Raw genomic sequence first — 19,474 nt, forward strand, 5'->3', positions numbered from 1 at the left:
AGCCATATCGGCCAGCGCTGGCCACTCATGTAGAGGAGCAATAAAGTCTAGTCAAAGTTTAAAAGTCAAAACAGTCAATGAGTCAAGCCTGTTTCGTGTCGTCTGTTTGAAAGAGGTTTGAAATAACAGTAATTTGTAAAATATACTAAGGAGATGCTGAATGTATGCTTGAATGAATATAAATCGGTTTTACTTCGGAAGCCTATCATCAATGATATTACAGATATGTTACATCCATACTATTTTTCGGCTTAAATCTGTTCCGAACAATTTTCAAATTCAAAATTGCAAACATTGACAAATTTGACATATAAGTGAAACAAAAGATTTTTTTTTTATGAAAGAAGGGGCAAACGAGCAAACAGGTCACCTGATGGAAAGCAACTTCCGTCGCCAATGGACACTCGCAGCATCAGAAGAGCTGCAGGTGCGTTGCCGGCCTTTTAAGAGGGAATAGGGTATTAGGGGAGGGTAGGGATGGGAAGGGAAAGGAATAGGGGAGGATAGGAAAGGGAATTGGGCCTCCGGTAAACTCACTCACTCGGCGAAACACAGCGCAAGCGCTGTTTCACGCTGGTTTTCTGTGAGAACGTGGTTTTCACAGAAAACCGGCGTGTCTCCAGTGTAAATTTCTCCGGCCGGCCGAGCCGGCCCATTCGTGCCAAAGCATGGCTCTCCCACGTATAGATATTAGATACGAAAAACCATTTACATAAAAGAGACAGTTCTATTTTTAAACGTCGAATCGTATTGCTGTCTCTTTCTTCGCCTGAGCTATGCCGAAAATTCGATTTTTTCCAGATTGTTCGAAAAAATAATTGAAAATGTAAATAATCGAGGTATTTATTGCAATCAAGACATGTGGTAAGAGATTCCATGTGTTTTGTTTACTTTCGAGTCATTATTGGTACATTTTCGAAACACGCACGACGTCATTTTCAATTAATTTAGATAAGACAAGACGCGGCACGTTCGTGACTGCGCTCGATGCAGACTAAATAACAGACGGCCCAATTGGGCCGTATTTGAATCTTCACGACGCGCGCGGTAGTAACATATCTGCTTTGAGTTTTTCTGTTTTCATCATTGCTTATCATTAGTTTATATTTTCCTTTGTCTATGGTTTAATAAACAAAAATAGAAAATTTTAAATGTGGAAAGGAATGTTAATATGCTGAAGATTATTGCTGTATTTTATTATTACATTGTAGCTTTCAAATTATGAGTTTTATAAGCCCCCTAGATTCTGTAAATTACGGAATCTCCGTAGGGAAAAAATTGTAAAACTTCAAATATAAATCCTAAGTCAGTAGGCAAAAGCTTTTCTTAAAAAAATATTTTTTGACCAATCACAGCTAAACACACATTCGACGCTGCCACGTCAAGTAGAAATTTGTGAACGTGAATGAAGTCGCGAATTCGGCATTTAGTTTAGTTCCGTCTTCCGAGTGCGATTTATTAGTTGTTATAAATTAGTTCTAGCAGAAAGATGCGTGTTATATTCCTTTCGCTAGCGATAGCCCTTTTGGGTACCGCACTCGGAGACGATATTCCAACAGAAGAAAATGTATTAGTTCTTTCAAAGTCCAATTTTGATTCTGTTGTATCTTCCACCGACTACATCCTTGTGGAATTCTGTAAGTTTCATTTTATGACTCATCTCGTCACGTTACTTAATCCACAGCTTCAGTATAACTTGCTAAAATAGTTTATCATCGTTTAGTCTTACCTCGCCGACAGTTTGCCGGGCGGCGTTACATTTTTGTTTTGTCACGTAGATGCCCCGTGGTGCGGTCACTGCAAGTCGCTCGCGCCGGAGTACGCTAAAGCCGCCACAAAATTATTGGAAGAAGAATCTCCCATTAAGCTGGCTAAAGTTGACGCCACCCAGGAGCAAGATTTGGCTGAACTATACAAAGTCAAGGGATACCCGACTTTAATTTTCTTCAAGAACGGAAACCCCATCGACTACTCGGGTAAGTTGAGGTTAATCATGTTATGGAATGTTATTATGCAATTTTTCACACATAAAACATTGATTTCACAGCAAAATGTTCACACTCATTAGTAATCATAATTAATTTAGTAGTGTGTAGTTAATATAATATGGTATTTCTTATATTATGTACTCTATCTAGCTGCATATACAACCAACTTCTGTGCGCAATTGCAATTTTAAATGATTTTAAGAAAAAGTTGACATCAAAAAATTTTATTCAGGTGGCCGTCAAGCTGATGACATTATCACATGGTTGAAGAAGAAGACTGGTCCTCCAGCTGTTGAAGTTGCTTCTGCTGAGCAAGCCAAGGAGCTGATTGGCGCCAACACTGTCATTGTCTTCGGTTTCTTCCCAGACCAGAGCACCGAGAAAGCAAAGGCGTTCCTTAACATTGCTAGCCTGGTTGACGACCAAGTGTTTGCTATTGTTACCGACGAGAAGGTCATCGAAGAACTTGAAGCTTCACCTGAGGATGTTGTCTTATACAAAAACGTAAGTTATATCTTTACATTTAAAATTTTCTGTAATTATTTCATACTCTATTCTGTACGTGGAGTCTCATAGTCATAATTCTACCTGTTGTTAGATTTTTAATGCTGAGCCAGTCCAAACAGCCTATCTAAGGTTCAAAATTTAAGACCCTCATTTTTACACAAATATCAGCGATTTTCAGGTACCATTTTAAAGAATTAGGAGTCACACTGCAAGGATATTTGGTTTCAAATGAAAGATAATATATTTATTTCCATGTCTATTCTATAAAATTTTTATAGCCGCATAAAAAATTTTCACATAAATACATGTTAACACATTGCGGGATGGACGGTTATGACCGTAAAAAAATTGACTGCGTAATATGACACTACGGCTGACGCAGTCGTTTATTTTTTGACTTTACTAAACACTACGGCATTTGCAGATAAATTTCTAAAGAATGTACTTAAAATATAGGACTACCGTCATATCACATATTTTTTTCTTGTACATAGAAGCATTTGAATGCACACAAACATACACTGAAAATGTACGCACAGTATGGTCATGGCCGTGTACTATTGTGTGCTATTATTCGCAATGCGTTGAGTAGTGTCGCGCCGCGTGCGTTCGGGAAAAATTGTGTCGTTGTGGTTTTCGCAAAAGTTTTGTTCACGTCAAAATTAATGCAAGAAGGTGAGTGTTACATTATTTTAGTAATTATAATGACTAATAATAAAGTTGTACTGATGTTAGTCTGAAAAAATGATTTGAAAATTGCCATTTTAGGTATAAATTACATGTAAACAAATTGTTATATTTTGTTATAGATGGATGATGAAAATCGCATCAAACGGCTACTAGAAGAAGTCTCAACACCGGAAACGAGTGATGAGGATCCTTAGCACGATGATGGAGGAGAGTACTGGTCAGATGATGACAGATCTAGCAGTACTGTCAATCTTCATTCGTTTTTTGGTGTTGCTAGATGACGCTACGGGTATTGCCGTTGGAATATTTTGTATGAAGAATTTTACTGTCATATCATATGTTTTATTCAACTTAGTACCGACCCTCAACGTGTTAACCATCACAATAATCGCAAAATATTAAAAAAATGGGGTTTGATTAGGTACCATTATAGCTAAATAGACTGAACTAAGGAAAATAAATATAAAAAAAAATTGTTGCTTATTTAGTCCCCTATACGAATAGCTAAATATTTTATAATATAAAAATAAATAACATTTCCATTTATAAGCAAAATAAGAAACCCTCTCAAACTTCTTCATACATTTTCGCCCTATCAAGAAACCGGCGAGCGTCGTAACTATAGTTTGTGCGTTCTAAGATGATATGGGTGACAGTTTTCATGTTCCTTGCTACAGGTTTTTTTACAAGAAAACAAAAAAAATCAAAATGTAATAAATTATATTCCATCTACAAAAACAAATGTTTCCTATAATTGTAAATGAATAAAAATGAAAAGATGCTAAATGCTAACTTATTAATAAAAATTATAAATATTAACTGTGAAATAGAAGTATAAAATTATTGTTACGAAAACATTTGAAAAATGTCATATGCATGAAACGGAACTTATGTCAATAAAGATTGACTGTGTTGAATCGAAATCAAATCGATAAAAAAGGGCGGCCATCTTAAGTCGCCGGCACCACTGAAATGTCAGTACGAAATCGATAATTTCGATTGCAATTCCTTTACGAAGTGATTCGATATTTTTAAACTATCGATTAATTTTTGTTAGGTAACTTCCATACTATTGTCAATTAATAATTATAATGTGTCACGCATATCATCATAAAACGCACAAACTATAAGAAATGCAATCTTGGACCAAGATTGACTACTCAAGATCTTGGCCTCTTTTTTCTGAAACAAGATTGGTCAGTTCGAGATCTTATTGAGATTCGGGTCGAGAATCGAGATCTTAGTCGCGAATCAAGATTTTCGGGATTTTCGAGATTGAGCAGAATAATTGAAAAAATAACATAATATAATAAGTACTTAATATTAAAGTAACCAGTATTTTAATATTGAGTAATATATTATGTAATGTTTCGAAAAATTGTTTTTGAGAAAATTGGGTATTGTTATATAAAATAAACATAACAAACTCAGTTTTTACAAATTCAAGTTTTTTTAAACATAAAAATTAAATGGCGCAGCGCAGACGACAGACCTATCCGTGACATATAATTTGGCAATTGCATAGGTCCGCGGACTAAAAAGTGCGTCACGGATAGTCTGTCGTCTGCGCTTATCTGTCTACTATATATACCCTAATCTGTGGTTCGCGCTTTGCAGCGCAGGTATGAACAATCTGAAAATCTCGAAATCTTGTTACAATCTTGGACTATTTTGTCAAAATTGCGAACAGGATTTCGAAATTCAGGATTGATGGCTTTCAAGATTGAATCTTGGAAAATCACTCAAGATCTTGGTGGAATCTTGATCTTGCAAGATCAAGATTGCATTCCCTAGTCGTAACCGCCACTGTACAAGGCGTAATATCCCTTAAGCTCGATATTCATACTGACCTGCTAATTTTTGACATAATTTTTGTGATAGCGTCCTTAACAATGAACGATGATGATTATGACGAGTTTCTGTGTAACTTGGACAATATAGCTAGAGACTACTACTGCTTTGATATTCTTATCATTGGGTCATTCTGTTATCACTGAACAACAAAATGAATTTTAATGTAATACTGTATCAGACCGACGAAATTTTATCACCAGCAGTCATCATCATCATCAACATTTTACAGAAATACACTTATTAATTGTTTCATGTATGGAACCATGATAAAAACCATACTATGTTAATTCCTAGGAATCAAAGTATCAGCATAGCAAATTTCATTAAAATTGATTCAGCAACTTAACATTATAAAACTAACAGAGAGGTAGAAAGATTTGTACTTTTGTTTGCATTATGTTTGCATTTTCCTACTTTTCCCAAAGTACAATCATTATTGTCTGATAATTATTATTGATTTTGTTTCCTCTTGCCTTAATCAGATTTTTCCTTTTATATAATGGATTGTATTAAATTGTATAAATTATTTAACTTTCTATATTAAAGTACCTAATAGCTGTTTTTTTCCTTATGACATGCACAATATTATGTGGATTGTAGTATAATAATTATTAATTAAATACATAAATACTTTTTTCCTTAGTTTGAAGACCCCAAGGTCAAATATGATGCTGAAGCCTTCAACGAGGACCTTTTTAAGACCTGGGTGTTTGTACAAAGCATGCCGACCATCGTGGAGTTCTCCCACGAGACTGCCTCCAAGATATTCGGTGGACAGATCAAATACCACCTGCTGCTGTTCCTGTCCAAGGTAAGATCATAGTTTTAAACATTATGCACAAGACGGATAACAAAATTAATTTTATGATAACTGTAGTAGTATTTAATGAAGGCTCCCAGAAAATGTTACTATAAAGTATAAGCAGAAATTTCTTAACTTTAGTAACTCCTAAATCAAAAGCACGGAAATGCGCAGGCCTAGTTCCAGCAGGCCGCGCATGCCGTGCACGATTTACACGAACCGTTTCGACGCACTTTTGACCCCCCTGTATCTCAGTGCCTATTGCGAGAGGAAAGATACCTACGTAATTATATACTAGTACGTAATTATACAACTAGTACTAAAGCAGTATACCCAATTGTATAACCCTGATCCATAATAATTCTTAAAAGTATTATGGATCAGGCTGGTGACGAAGATGATTATGGTCGATGAAGTGCATCTGAACTTGGCATTGGATTAGATTTCAACTCATTTTTAGGCCAAAAATTACCCTATAGGAACTAGGTCCTATTTTAACAGACCGTATGTTTTTGGTGGAATTAATAATAATACAAATATCTGAGTATGACCTAAGAAGCTAAGTTTATCTACAGTTTAGAGGGTAAATTATTAAGGTTTAAAAAACTTTTTAAGAACTGTTAGTCTGTTAGTATTTTTAACTTTTATCATACAGTAACTTCAATATTTCTTCTCAAATCATGACAGCAATATTTTTGGTAAACTAATACATAAAAACCAAGTATTTGTTCAACATACTGTAATGACCTCTATAAAAAATATTTTATTGAGCTCATATAAATAGTATTTTGAACGAATACTTGGCATAATACTGTAGTAATATAAAATGTGCATAATCTCTGCTCTTGAAACTTAATATCGCACGTCAAAGTATGTTAAATATGTTTTACGTAAGGTGTCCACGCGGTTTGAACACGTTGCAATGTTTGCCGCATATAATTGCTATAAAGCTTTAAGTTTTAACAAAGGCTTTTTACAAACTGATTTTTAATATAGCCAGGGCACGAAGAATTTTGAAAAGTTTATTCATAGCGTTGTCAAAGTAAAGAAATTAAAATTTTTGCTATATGATTTTCACAAAAATAATAAACTCAGCTGGTTTTAAATTCATGTTTGGGCTATAGACCAATATGGTTTGTTAAGGGACATTTCTTCATTGGCAAAGACAGGTCTCTTCTCCAAACGCCGTACTGTTTACGAAGTCTTTTTAAAGATTCACTGAGCCAAGTATAACCAATTACCATTTACGATGCATTTATTTAACATTAATTAATAACATTAATTAATACTTAATAAGGAAAACGATGTCTCGTTTACTCAGTAGTTGGCCGCAAATTAAGAACTACTCTAACGTTGAATACTTTCCCATTTCTAATAAGAATTCCTACGAATTTGATACTATGTTTAAAACTTTACCAAGTAAGAAATAATGATTGTCCCATAACTTTTATTGTGCCCTTAGAGATCGCACTTCGAAGTCGTACAGCGTACTCTCATGAGTCTCAACAACTGTTGAGATTACGACTTAGAACTTTCTCTTATTACGAAGTGTCAGAGAGCGTCCATGCGAAAGGTTAGCAAGAATCGCGCGTAATGGTTCTTAGAATTTATGATAAGTACTACGGATGATCTCGTATTAACTGAAAGTTACTAAACTACTTTCTTTTATAAGTTAAATGACTAAGAATACTAGACTTCAAAATTTCAATTTAATAAAAGCGATAAGTAAATAATTTCTGAAAGCTATTGAGTATTGTGATAGATGCGTTTACTGGTGATGCATTAATTGAGATCAAGAAGTGCTTTAAAAGAGTCACCAACATGCATCCTTTCCGCATGAATATTTTGAAGAAACAAAATATGTAATAGAAGATACAAGGCATGTAAACTCGGTTTAATAATGGGTCAGTAGTCGCGCTTCTGCCATGTTCCCTAGACAGGATGTTTTCCTACTAACATGCATATCTGCTTTTACCTTTGCGCTAACAATTAAATTTCATCAACATTGGCTAAGCAGCTTAAGCGTAAAGTAACCTATAGACACTTTTACATCTATATCCTCAGGCCCTGCTTAATCTAAACTCGCGCGCGTATATCCGGCCAACAAATTCGCCCATTTATAGCTTACATCCCGTAAAAATACATAAAACAACGACTATAATAAAATGTCCGATACCAGTTTTACTATCGATGGATTTGGCCGGCTCGGTTCATCGACCTCACCGACCTTAACATTGTACTAACTGTAAACGCGTAGATCTGCTAATGGCACTATGGTACATTCCACGCATCAAATTGAGCTGTTTAACGCTTAGCTGACCGCGAAAATGAATTTAAAATAATATGAAGAATAAAATGATAAAATTTTATTTATATTCTTTATCTATGATAGATGACTATGATGAATTCATGCACTTTACCCTCTAAGAATACCAGCAGACTTTGCAGCGGGTTAAAAATGGCATTGATAACGATTAAAATACGAAATAAGAGGGTCAAATGACAAAAGTATTCAGAGGTGGCCGTCGCCCATCTGAAGCGTTGTCGCTATATCTCTTGTTTCGAGTAATTAATAAACTAAAAGTATAATAATAAAACACGTAAGGGTCTACGATTACTTGCCAATCAAGTCGTAGATTATCTCAGTATTAAGTAATCAGCGACAAAACTTATGAACTAGAGTTATTGGCCCTTGCCAGTTTTATAAGCCCTTACACTTTTCGATTTCTATATTAACAATAACTGAAGATTAATGTGAATGATTAAGATTATTAATGAGTATATTTATTTTCACAGAAAGGCGGTCACTTCGAGAAGTACCTGGATGAGCTGAAGCCGGTCGCTAAGAACTACCGCGACAGGATCATGAGTGTCGCCATCGACACCGACCAGGACGACCACCAGAGGTACTATTGTTTGAATAATTCTAGACTATCTAGATTTTCTCTCAGAGAACTAATGCCCATTTTCACCAACCGCTCCTAACACTAAGTATTCCCATAGAGTCATGTATTTCTTAACACAAACACGTTTTTGAAAACCCTTATGGTTTGCCAATGTTCTAAGGCCCTAAGGACGTAGGTGACACATGAACGTTACTGAAGTCTTGAAAGATAGGTACACGTAGAGGTGGTTGGTGAAAACAGGCACAAGTCCAGTTGCATAGACTTACTTACTAAAAATATTTATGCCGTGACTAAGCGACTATAGTTTGTGCGTTTTATGATGATATACGTGACACATTATAATTGACAATAGTAGGGAAGTTACCTAACAAAATTTTATCGATAATTTAAAAATATCGAATCACTTCGTAAAGGAATTGCAATCGAAATTATCGATTTCATACTGACATTTCAGTGGTGCCGGCGATTTAATTTATTTGTTTTCGATTCAACAGAGTCAATCTCTATTGACATAAGTTCCGTTTCATCTAACATTTTTCAAATGTTTACGTAACAATAATTTTATACTCCTATTTCACAGTTAATATTTATAATTTTATATTAATAAGTTAGCATTTAGCAACTTTTCATTTTTATTCATTTACAATTATAGGAAACATTTGTTTTTGTAGATGGAATATAATTTATTACATTTGATTTTTTTTGTTTTCTTGTAAAAAAAAACCCGTAGCAAGGAATATGAAAACTGTCACCCATATTATCATCTTAAAACGCACAAACTATAACAAAACAAGATCTTATCTATATCTGGCACATTGAAAAAGCCACATGACAGACCTGGAATGGTTATTTGTCACGCAAATATCTTTATTGGTAAGAATGGAGACAGGAAGGATTTATGCAACTTGGTGGGGATATGACTTATGACCCAAACTAAATAATATTATGTCTATGATTTGCATGTAAATAAATTTCTATAATGGTACATTTGGATCAAATTAATACCTCGATCATGGGAATTGCAGACACAATAGATTTTCAATTGTTATGCGACAGCCGGGTGCCGCTTGGGAGTTAATATTGCTTGATGGGTTAATACATTAGTGATGTACTTTTATTGGTTATGCTACTATGGTTTTCCATTCTAACGCCTATATACTTTCAGGATCCTGGAGTTCTTCGGCATGAAGAAGGAGGAGGTGCCGTCAGCCCGTCTCATCGCGTTGGAACAGGACATGGCCAAGTATAAGCCCGAGAGCGACGAGCTATCCGCGAACACCGTTGAGGTGAGACTTACAGCCCTTCAAGGATGGTTTCAGTCGTACAAGGCTACGCCGCCATTTTGAAAACTCGCTATCGTGCTGTAGTAGCAGCGTTAGGGGGGGGGGGGGGGGATAAATTTCGCCCAGGGCGCTGGTACTGCTTAAACACTGTTGGCAGGATTATTATAACTCGGTGAAAAACACTGATGCTATTCATCATTTAATCGATGTTATGGACACGGCTTTAGAGTCGACAGAGTTGACTTACTAGAAAAATATTTAATTTAAAATATAATATTCTCAGAAATAATCACATTTAACCTTGAAAAGCGTATTCAATTTTTCATTTGAAATTCTATGCAAAATGACATTAAACATAACAATATGTAAATATAACCTTTAAAGTCGAGGTGCAAATAATTACATAATTTGTTTTGATCAAGCTAGACACGGATTTTGGCTTTGTGGAAACAGATATAAACTTTCATTTGCGTTTCTAAAGATATTGCGCATAATAATGTTATAATTAGAAGTATATTAAAGCTCAAATCGTGTTTGAAAACATTTTTCTATCGCAGGATGTTATTGAAATAATTAATTATAAAGTCACACTGTAGCAAATTGTACATTACACGGTATACTTTGATATCGCCAACGTTCAATGATGGCGGTTTTTCTCTGTCTTATGATGACGTCACGTTAATGTTTTCTGATGGACATATTCCTTGTGTGTATTTTAAATAAATGTCACGACTAATTGAATGAATAAGACATTCTTGAGATGAGACAAAGGTGTAGTTGTCTTATGATGATATTATATATGTAGACACGGTTGGGTTGTCATTGAATGAGAAATTCTGTTTTAAGTTAAGCGTTTTTTGTGTTTTAAGTATTTTCGCCCTTGGTTATTTTAAAAAGTATATTAAAACACTGTTTATGCTTAAAACACCATTAAATATTCCCACAACTAATCCCACGATTTCCCCACAGGAATTCATCCAGGCCTTCTTCGCTGGTACCCTGAAGCAGCACCTGCTGTCGGAGGAAGTGCCGGAGGACTGGTCCGCCAAACCCGTGAAGGTGCTCGTCGCCAAGAACTTTGACGAGGTCGTCTTCGACACCAACAAGAAGGTTCTCGTCGAGTTCTATGCCCCATGGTGAGTTTTGAGTGCTGTCTCTGTCACTTTTATAATTATAGAAAGTGCGAGAAACAAAGGAGAGAAAGATAAGCTGACAATAATACTTACTGCGATCGATCGATCTAATCTTAGCGATCCCCTAGACAAAGTAAACAGAACTAACGAGTAGGCCGACTCAGAAGAGATCTCGAAATTTATATTTTTGACATAGTATGCCATATACTCATATCGGCCGGGGCGCGTTGTATTAATGCGTTATTCAGCATTGTGAAACATGTTGAAAGTGACAGTCACGCCCAACTCGCGTATATACGTCTGTTTGTTTGAAGTCGAGGTACTCCTTAGTTCTGTCTACTATTATAATAAAATTGCTCGTCTAGGGCAGACCCTAGACGAACAATTTTATTGCGCAATATCACGTATTGCGTAATATTATTAACCGTCTAGAGTTGATATTGAACATTGCTGCCTTCAAACTAATTGTCAAATAAACAGTTCAATAAAATTGAAGCATGATATTGCACAATACAATTGATCGTCTAGGGGCCGGCTAAGACAGTCTTTTAAAACAAGAAATCAGTCGACTATGGCAAGTATTTTCATGACATGATTATGAGAAAGTTTAGAGTTTTAGCCAAAAAGCTACATTGCTAGGTCTTATGCTACCTGGGCTGGTATATTATATTCACCTCTCTCCTTATGATTCAAACGGTAATAACTCAAGAAATATAATTAGTATTAAATAAATGTTGGAATCGTTTTAAAGGTAGTACAATAAGGATTTAATTATTGCTATAGTTATTGTAATTGTAAATTGTTTACTAATTCTACAGCCTTAAAACAAAAACCGGTCAGTTTGGCATACCATTTCATTAGGCGATTAATGACATCTTTCTTGTAAAAAACACAAACAAATTGATTTCAATAGCTCATAGTGCCACCCATTACCCTAATTTAGGTTTACATCCGGGTTTTCCTTGACCTTATCAAAGTTATGATGAACTCCTGAGCGATCCATGCCGATCTTCTTGTACAGCCACCTGGAAGTCCTGAAGGGTATCTGCGGCAAGAGTCCGGACCCTGACCCTCCTTTTGAGTTCTCCCCATAGGTGCTCAATAGGATTAAGGTTAGGACTCCCTGCTGGCCAGTCCAAACCCGAAATTTCGACGTCGGAGGGATATTGACGAACTTTCGCAGCAACGTGCGGTCGAGCATTGTTCTACATCAATATGAAACCTTCATCAACAAAACCAGCACATGGCACCGCATGTTGTCCTAGTACGCCCTGAATGTATCGATAGGTACTCAAAGTGCCAAGGCGTGGCCCGGTTACGAACTCAAGATTGGTTTATGCATCAAAAGAAATCTCGCCCCATACAGTCCCCGAACACCTACCAAATGGAAGCCTTTCGTCAATGCACGTCTGCGCAAATCATTCTCCTTATCAACGGTATGCTTTTCTGCGACCATCGTTACCATAAAGACTGATTTAGCTTTCATCAGAAAAGAGCACGACCCGCCATTGCTCCAATGAAAAATCAACATGAGAACGTGCGAAACTAAGCAGCGCTTGACTGCGTGCTGGGGCTAATTTTGGACCGTTAGCGAGTTTTTGTGAAGTCAAACAGCTGCCTGCAAGTCTTCGTCGTACAGTCTACTCAATTACTGTAACTCATCCGACTTCTCTTGGCCGTCGTTGCATTTGAACTGAAATGAGATGTCGATTCCGCAAGGATGTTGACACCTTAAAACGGTCATCACGTTCAAATGTAGCCCAATGTCTTCCTGAACATGGTCGCATGGTAAAGTTTAGAGTCTCTAGAATACTTCGGTATACTCTTGTAACCGAAGTTCGACTTAAATTAAGACTTCTAGCCACAACTCGTTGTCTAAATTCAGCTCTTAGCAAAGCCCTTGCTTGAGAGGCTTTATTTGGAGTAATATCCATTTCGCCACAAAGAAATTACGTTTAAAATGAAGTTAAATGAACAATAAATCAATAAAAATCGAGACAAAACAAAAACAATAAGATTTGACCGATTTTTCATACAGAACAAAACCGTTCAATTAACGATTAAAAAACTGAGTGATGGGGGTGCTTAGTGATTTGTGTCGTTTGTAGTCAAGCATGTTGGAAATGAAAATGTAGAGTAAACGTACACATTCCCTATCATATTAACTCGCATTATTAATAAAAAGAAATAATAAATAACTATAACTTTTTAAGATATAGCGACTTGAATAGAAATGCGTGGGGTGGGTCGATTTTTTTGCACGCAAGTGTACATGCCTGAACTCATTTTAAATAAATATGTTAACTGTTTTTCTATTACTAGTAGAATCTTCAAAGAGCTGAAAAGACCTGTAGAGTCCCTTTGAAATTGACTTTGAATTAGTTTACGCCAGGATTAGGTTAAGAAATTGTGGACAGAATTTCAGTGGATAACAAATTGATAAACCCATAGGAAGCGATAAATATTAAAAGGTAAACACGTTTTTAACTGAACTGGTTATTTTAACAGATAACTGTCCAATTAAAGTTAACTTGTTTTTGATTACAATAAAAAAATAATGAATGTAAAACCTTCAAATGTGTTTTCAATTAATTTAATTCATCAAGCCCTATACGTTCACCGGTGACCGAGACACAATAGAAATTCTATTGTGGCTCGTTTTTCCACGATCGACTAGTTAACTTGGTAACGTCTTGATATATAGGTTTTCAGGGTTAAAACAATTTTCAAAATAGACCACAATAAATGATAAACAGGAAAATAAAACTAATATTATTTTTCGTAGTTGTTTTAATGAGAATGTTACTAGATTAAGATAATGTTACAATATGTTATAAGATGTTTAGCTTAATTCGGTAAAAAGTGAATTGATTTATCACGCGGAAATCGTACATTTTTTCGGGATAAAAAGTATTCTATGTGCTTTCCCGGGACGCAAAGTATCTTCACCAAAATCGGTTCAGCGGTTTGGGTAGTGAAGAGGTAACAGACAGACAGACACACTGTCGCATATATAATATTAGTAAGAACGAATGACCTCGATTGTCCATATCGAGGAAAAATAAGTGTCATAGCAACAGGAATATTGTCGCCCACTGTCTCGCAGCCCACTGAGTACGTCGTCGCTACTTACCACTTGTGTAAACAGTATCATTATGTAAATTGTGACACGACTTTATCCTATGACGTGGAAATTTTCGTTACATTTGTCGAGATATTTTCTTTATTTTTAGGCTGGTCACATATACACGTTTTCCTTATTTATTTTCCGTATTCGGAATTCCGTGAGACTAGCGCAAACGATCGTTTTTTTAACGCGCAAACGCGGCGGCTTGCACTTAAAACGTACATGCGGAATTCGTTTCAGTCGGAAAAAAGCGAACATGTGGGCCAGTTAATGTATGGATCATCGAGGAAGTTGATTCCTATGCAATTGACAGACCAACATTATTTGGTCGAATATGTCAATTCAATGTTAATTGTGATCTGTCAGCTGGGTTTGACGTAACGCGACCAAACTACTTAGGTCCCCGATTTGCATAGGAATCAACTTCTCTGATAGAACATATGTAAACGTGTGTAGTATGAAAACGTGTGTACGCGGACATCCTTATAATCACACTACTCCGACTAAAAATGAGGAAAAAAAATGACTTGCTCATTATTATACATTATTATTTTCTGTTATGGCATGCCATTGCAAAAAGTACTCCTTATGAATGCTCAAATCTTTCAACATAGGCTCCTTTTTAATAAAAAAGGGGGTTGAAAAGTTTGTACATGAGAAGTATTGAACCATTGTCATTTTGAAAGATATAAGCTTGAAACTTCTTTTCTAGCCTATTGTTTTACATTGAGGAGATAAAACAAGGGAATGAAAGTGAATTGTTCAACGATTGCTCCACTGTTTATAAGCCAATTAAAACAAAAATCTTCGTTCGGGCACAGAATAGATAATAATTGGTTCGGGTTTGATTCGACATTGGTAATTTAAAAGTATTTTCGAGCCACTTTAACGCAAGTAAAGGTGCGCGAGTCAGCAAATAATAATAATAAAATACTTTCGTGCTTAGGTGCGGCCACTGCAAGCAGCTCGCCCCGATCTACGACAAGCTGGGAGAACACTTCGAGAAGGACGACGACGTGGTGATCGCCAAGATCGATGCCACCGCCAACGAGCTGGAGCACACCAAGATCACCTCCTTCCCCACCATCAAGTTATACCTCAAGGACAACCAGGTCAGTAGATCGTGGACGACATATCGTACCGACTTGTTGTCACGACTTTTTATTTTAGCTGCGCATCCACCGGGTCGGAATCGGATCGGACGGTGCTTACGGAGCATCGACGTAATATTATACAAGGTGTAACAAAACTAAGTGATAATACTCTAGGGGGTGTACGTGTTCCTTGTAAAGAGTTCACTGTGAAAGTAGCAGCGCTGAAAGACCAAAAAATTTTTCACTTTTGTATGGGGAAACTCGTGACGCTGGGGCTCTTGCCCATACAAAAGTGAGAAAAAATTGGTCTTTCAGCGCTGCTACTTTCACAGTGAACTCATTACAACGAACACGTATACACCCTTTATCACTTAGTTTTGTTATACACTGTATAATGGCGCAGAAATGTCGTTCCAGTACACGCAGTATCATAGAAATCAATACAAAGCAACAAATCCGTCCGCTCCGTACGGTCCGATCCCTTTACAACGATTGTCTATACGGCGCACCTTTACAACGATTGTCTATACTATACTCTATAATAATAAAGCCTTGCCAATATCGGTTGCGGTCATGTTTTTACTAAAACCAACCAACAGAAGTTGTGTGTGCGAACAGTATCCGAGTATTATTTTTATCTCTCAAAAATCATAATCTAGTGGAACGGATGATGGATGCGGCAGAAAGGCGCACCGCGCAGAACGTCGTGCACCTGCAGCCTGCTAACTTTTTACCTGTCCATCCGACGTATTGTTTTATCTTTCTTGTCAGACAATCATTTTCAATCCACTACAATTAAGCTATACCATAGACGAATTAAACATATATTTACTCCATGGCTATACATATGACACACAGATAGTTATTTCATATTTGAGATTATTAATATCGATATCTGTAATTAATCTTGTTCTTTATATTTGCAGGTCCGTGACTACAACGGTGAGCGCACCCTGGCCGGCCTCACCAAGTTCGTGGAGAGCGACGGTGAGGGCGCCGAGCCCCTGCCCATCATGGTCAGTATCAGTGGCGTAGCTAGACAGAGGGGCCTAAGTGTAGATTTTATATATTATTTTTATTATATATTTTTAGTAGTGAAAAATGACCTCGTTACAAAATCACATACTGACATTTAATGTTATGAAGTTTTGATATTTTGTTTCTGATGGCAGTGGATGGATGTGGATACATCCTAATCTTTTGACCTATGGAATACAAGACCTAAAGTCGATTTTCGTGCATTGTAAGAACATCCGTGTAGTGTACATACATTTAAAAAATATAATAAGTATTTTAACTCTCATTTTTGTTGCAGACGGAAGAAGAAGAAGGAGACGATGACGCGGCGCCGCGCGACGAGTTATAAGCGCGCAAACACGTCGTCACACACGTCAGCGCACTCTCGACTGTCTGTAGTTAACATAAGGTTGTTTTTCCCTCGCGTTGGGGCGTACACGCAACAATTGTACAAACATTAACATTCGCAGCTGAGTTCATTTTGATATTTTTGTATTCCAACATTTCCGATTGCCGCAATTATTATTTTAGATCTCTTATGAGTTTTTTTAAAGTTAAATAGATACATAATTTATTTTGTATGGACAACGTAGGCTTACGCTGTGTATTTATTATTTCTGTATCAATGATATTTTTAACATTCCCAATGGGTACGAACAATGAACTGAACTAAGCTGAACTCGGTTTATACAGTTGTTAAATAATCTTAAGCTTAACTTCCATATTACCAATGCCTGTAAGTTTGAAATAAAAGCTTAATACCTCGATCGTGGGAATCGCAGACACAATAGATTTTCAATTGTTATGCGACAGCCGGGTGCCACTTGGTTACGGGTTAAATACATATTAAATGATTGTAGATCGAAAATCAACTTTAAGAGACGTTGGTATAACACTTATTCTGTTTTGGTTGCAAAACGTGTAAATTAAGTTAAAAGATATTAATTAACAACTGTATGAATGATTTTAAGTATAATCTTTATATATTTCATCACAATATATTGGAATCAATGTTTTAATTGTATAGTTTTTATGTTTGATGATGTTTGAGGTGCTTATAGTTGGCCGTCTCTTTGTCATAATATGTGGTTAAACATGTAAATAACTTAAAAATATTTTTGCCAAATTCAGATCTTATGTATCTATTGTGGATACAGAAATTAATAAATAAATATATTAAAATACATTGTTTTATTACATCAATACCCTTTTTACTGTGGTAAAAATCTTAAAATGCAACTCAACACGACCGGCGGTTATTCTGTCAATTTAATGTGCATCTTCTGATGTGGTGAAAAAAGTTCAGTTTGACCCACACCGGAATGGCGGCGGCCGGCAGCGACGCGGCGAGCACTTTCAATGTGAAATAATTTTAAACTATATTTACGTACTTATAACTACTAGTATCGCTTGAAAACTTCAAAAGGTCGCGCGGGCGGCCGCGCGTCTGTTGGCGGAAAGTGCTTGCGGCTGCCTGAGTACACGCGCGTCGCCGCGAGCTCCTTGCGTCGGCTCCCCCCGCCGCACGCGCTAGTTTTCTGTGTTCTAGCGACAGGTTAGGCCGTTGTGTCGTCAGAAATTATATTTAAAAACGAAAATATCGTATTGCAAACAAAAAATGGTTACTGAGGAGAGAAGCGAAGGCGACGCGAGCCGACGATTTAGGGTTGATTCAGACCGCAACGCGACGCGTAGATGCTTGATGATGATTTCTAAATTTGTATGGATTTGACAGATTTCAATTGCGTCAGACGTCTTGCAAATCTGTCAAATTCATACTAATTTAGAATTGCATCTACGCGTCGCGTTGCGGTCTAAATCAACCCTTACAGAAAAGAACTGTAGAGCGCATGCGCACAAGAGTTGAATTTCGTGACAGAACCATTTAAGTTTGTCAATTACTTCAAAAGTACTATAGGACCTAGTATGCGCATGCGCACCTAGGAGTAAAAATTTATACAGGTTTATCGTTTTCCAAGGGTTAAATTTAAACTCAAAACAACCTTTATGATATTTAATTAAATCTTAAATACAACGATTGAAACATAAAATAACTCTTTTAAATTATTAACATTAAGCTTGTTCCATATTATACAGGGTGTAACAAAAATAAGTGATAATACTTTAGGGTGTGTATGTGTTCCTTGTAGAGAGTTCACTGTGAAAGTAGCAGCGCTGAAAGACGAATTTTTTTTTTCACTTTTGTATGGGCAAGGGCCCACCCTACACACCCTAAAATATTATCACTTATTTTTGTTACACACTGTATATCACATTAACACTAAAATATCGTACCTTATTAGTTATTGGAATGGTTATTTCATATCCTGAAGCACACACTTGGCTATAAAAGTAAAATTTGTTAAAAATCATTATGTAAGATTATTTGCCTTTCCATTTTCAAACGCTAGCCATCCGTTTTAAAAAACGATAGCTACCGTAAACAATAACAAACGATAAAAAATGTTATTTGAAGTTTACTTTGGTATGTGCGGGTAACAGTTGTGGGATTAAAATATGCTTAATTCTCTACAAATCAACGCAAACAGTCAAATCAATGTATTTTATAAAATTTTGATAAATGATTATTATTGTTCTGAATTTTTGAGTGACGTAATAATTTGGGCTCTTTGGGATCTTCAATCTTTCTCATCAGTTTATCTATTTTATTTATCACCAATGTTACTGTGATTTTATTTTAAAGCACGAAGAACAGGATTTTATGAACAATTATTTTTTTACAATTGACTGTTTGCGTTGTTACCAAATATAAAACTAACATTACAATAATATATTAAATACTAAGTAAGGCTGGTTTTATCGTGAAGCGTTCCGCAGCGGCGTTAGAGCGCGCGAGTTCGAAGCTGTACATAACAAACGTATGGGCGTATGGCGCTGCTCAAGCGCGCGACTTTAAAAGGCTACTCCTACCCCCATAGCCATACATCTTCGAACGCGCGGCGCTCCAACGGCGCTGCCGAAACGCTTAACGATAAAACCAGCCTAAATACATTGTTATTGACTTAACAAATCATAATTTCGTTTTGAAGTTTTCGATGAAAATAATATTAAA

General features: G+C 36.3%; 1 protein-coding gene across 1 annotated transcript; it reads left to right on the forward strand.

Annotated features, from left to right (window-relative positions):
- Positions 1–1,371: 1,371 nt before the first annotated feature.
- On the forward strand, positions 1,372–17,143 carry LOC121738738 (protein disulfide-isomerase). The gene is made up of 10 exons (XM_042130970.1): positions 1,372–1,637; positions 1,779–1,976; positions 2,221–2,492; positions 5,683–5,850; positions 8,638–8,747; positions 9,913–10,033; positions 11,000–11,166; positions 15,237–15,402; positions 16,311–16,400; positions 16,700–17,143. Exons 1-10 carry the CDS (start codon positions 1,490–1,492, stop codon positions 16,748–16,750), a joined length of 1,491 nt encoding a protein of 496 aa, XP_041986904.1. The 5' UTR covers positions 1,372–1,489; the 3' UTR covers positions 16,751–17,143.
- The last annotated feature ends 2,331 nt before the right edge of the window (positions 17,144–19,474 follow it).

Source organism: Aricia agestis, chromosome Z, assembly GCF_905147365.1.
Source record: "Aricia agestis chromosome Z, ilAriAges1.1, whole genome shotgun sequence".
NCBI classification, from domain to species: domain Eukaryota; kingdom Metazoa; phylum Arthropoda; class Insecta; order Lepidoptera; family Lycaenidae; genus Aricia; species Aricia agestis.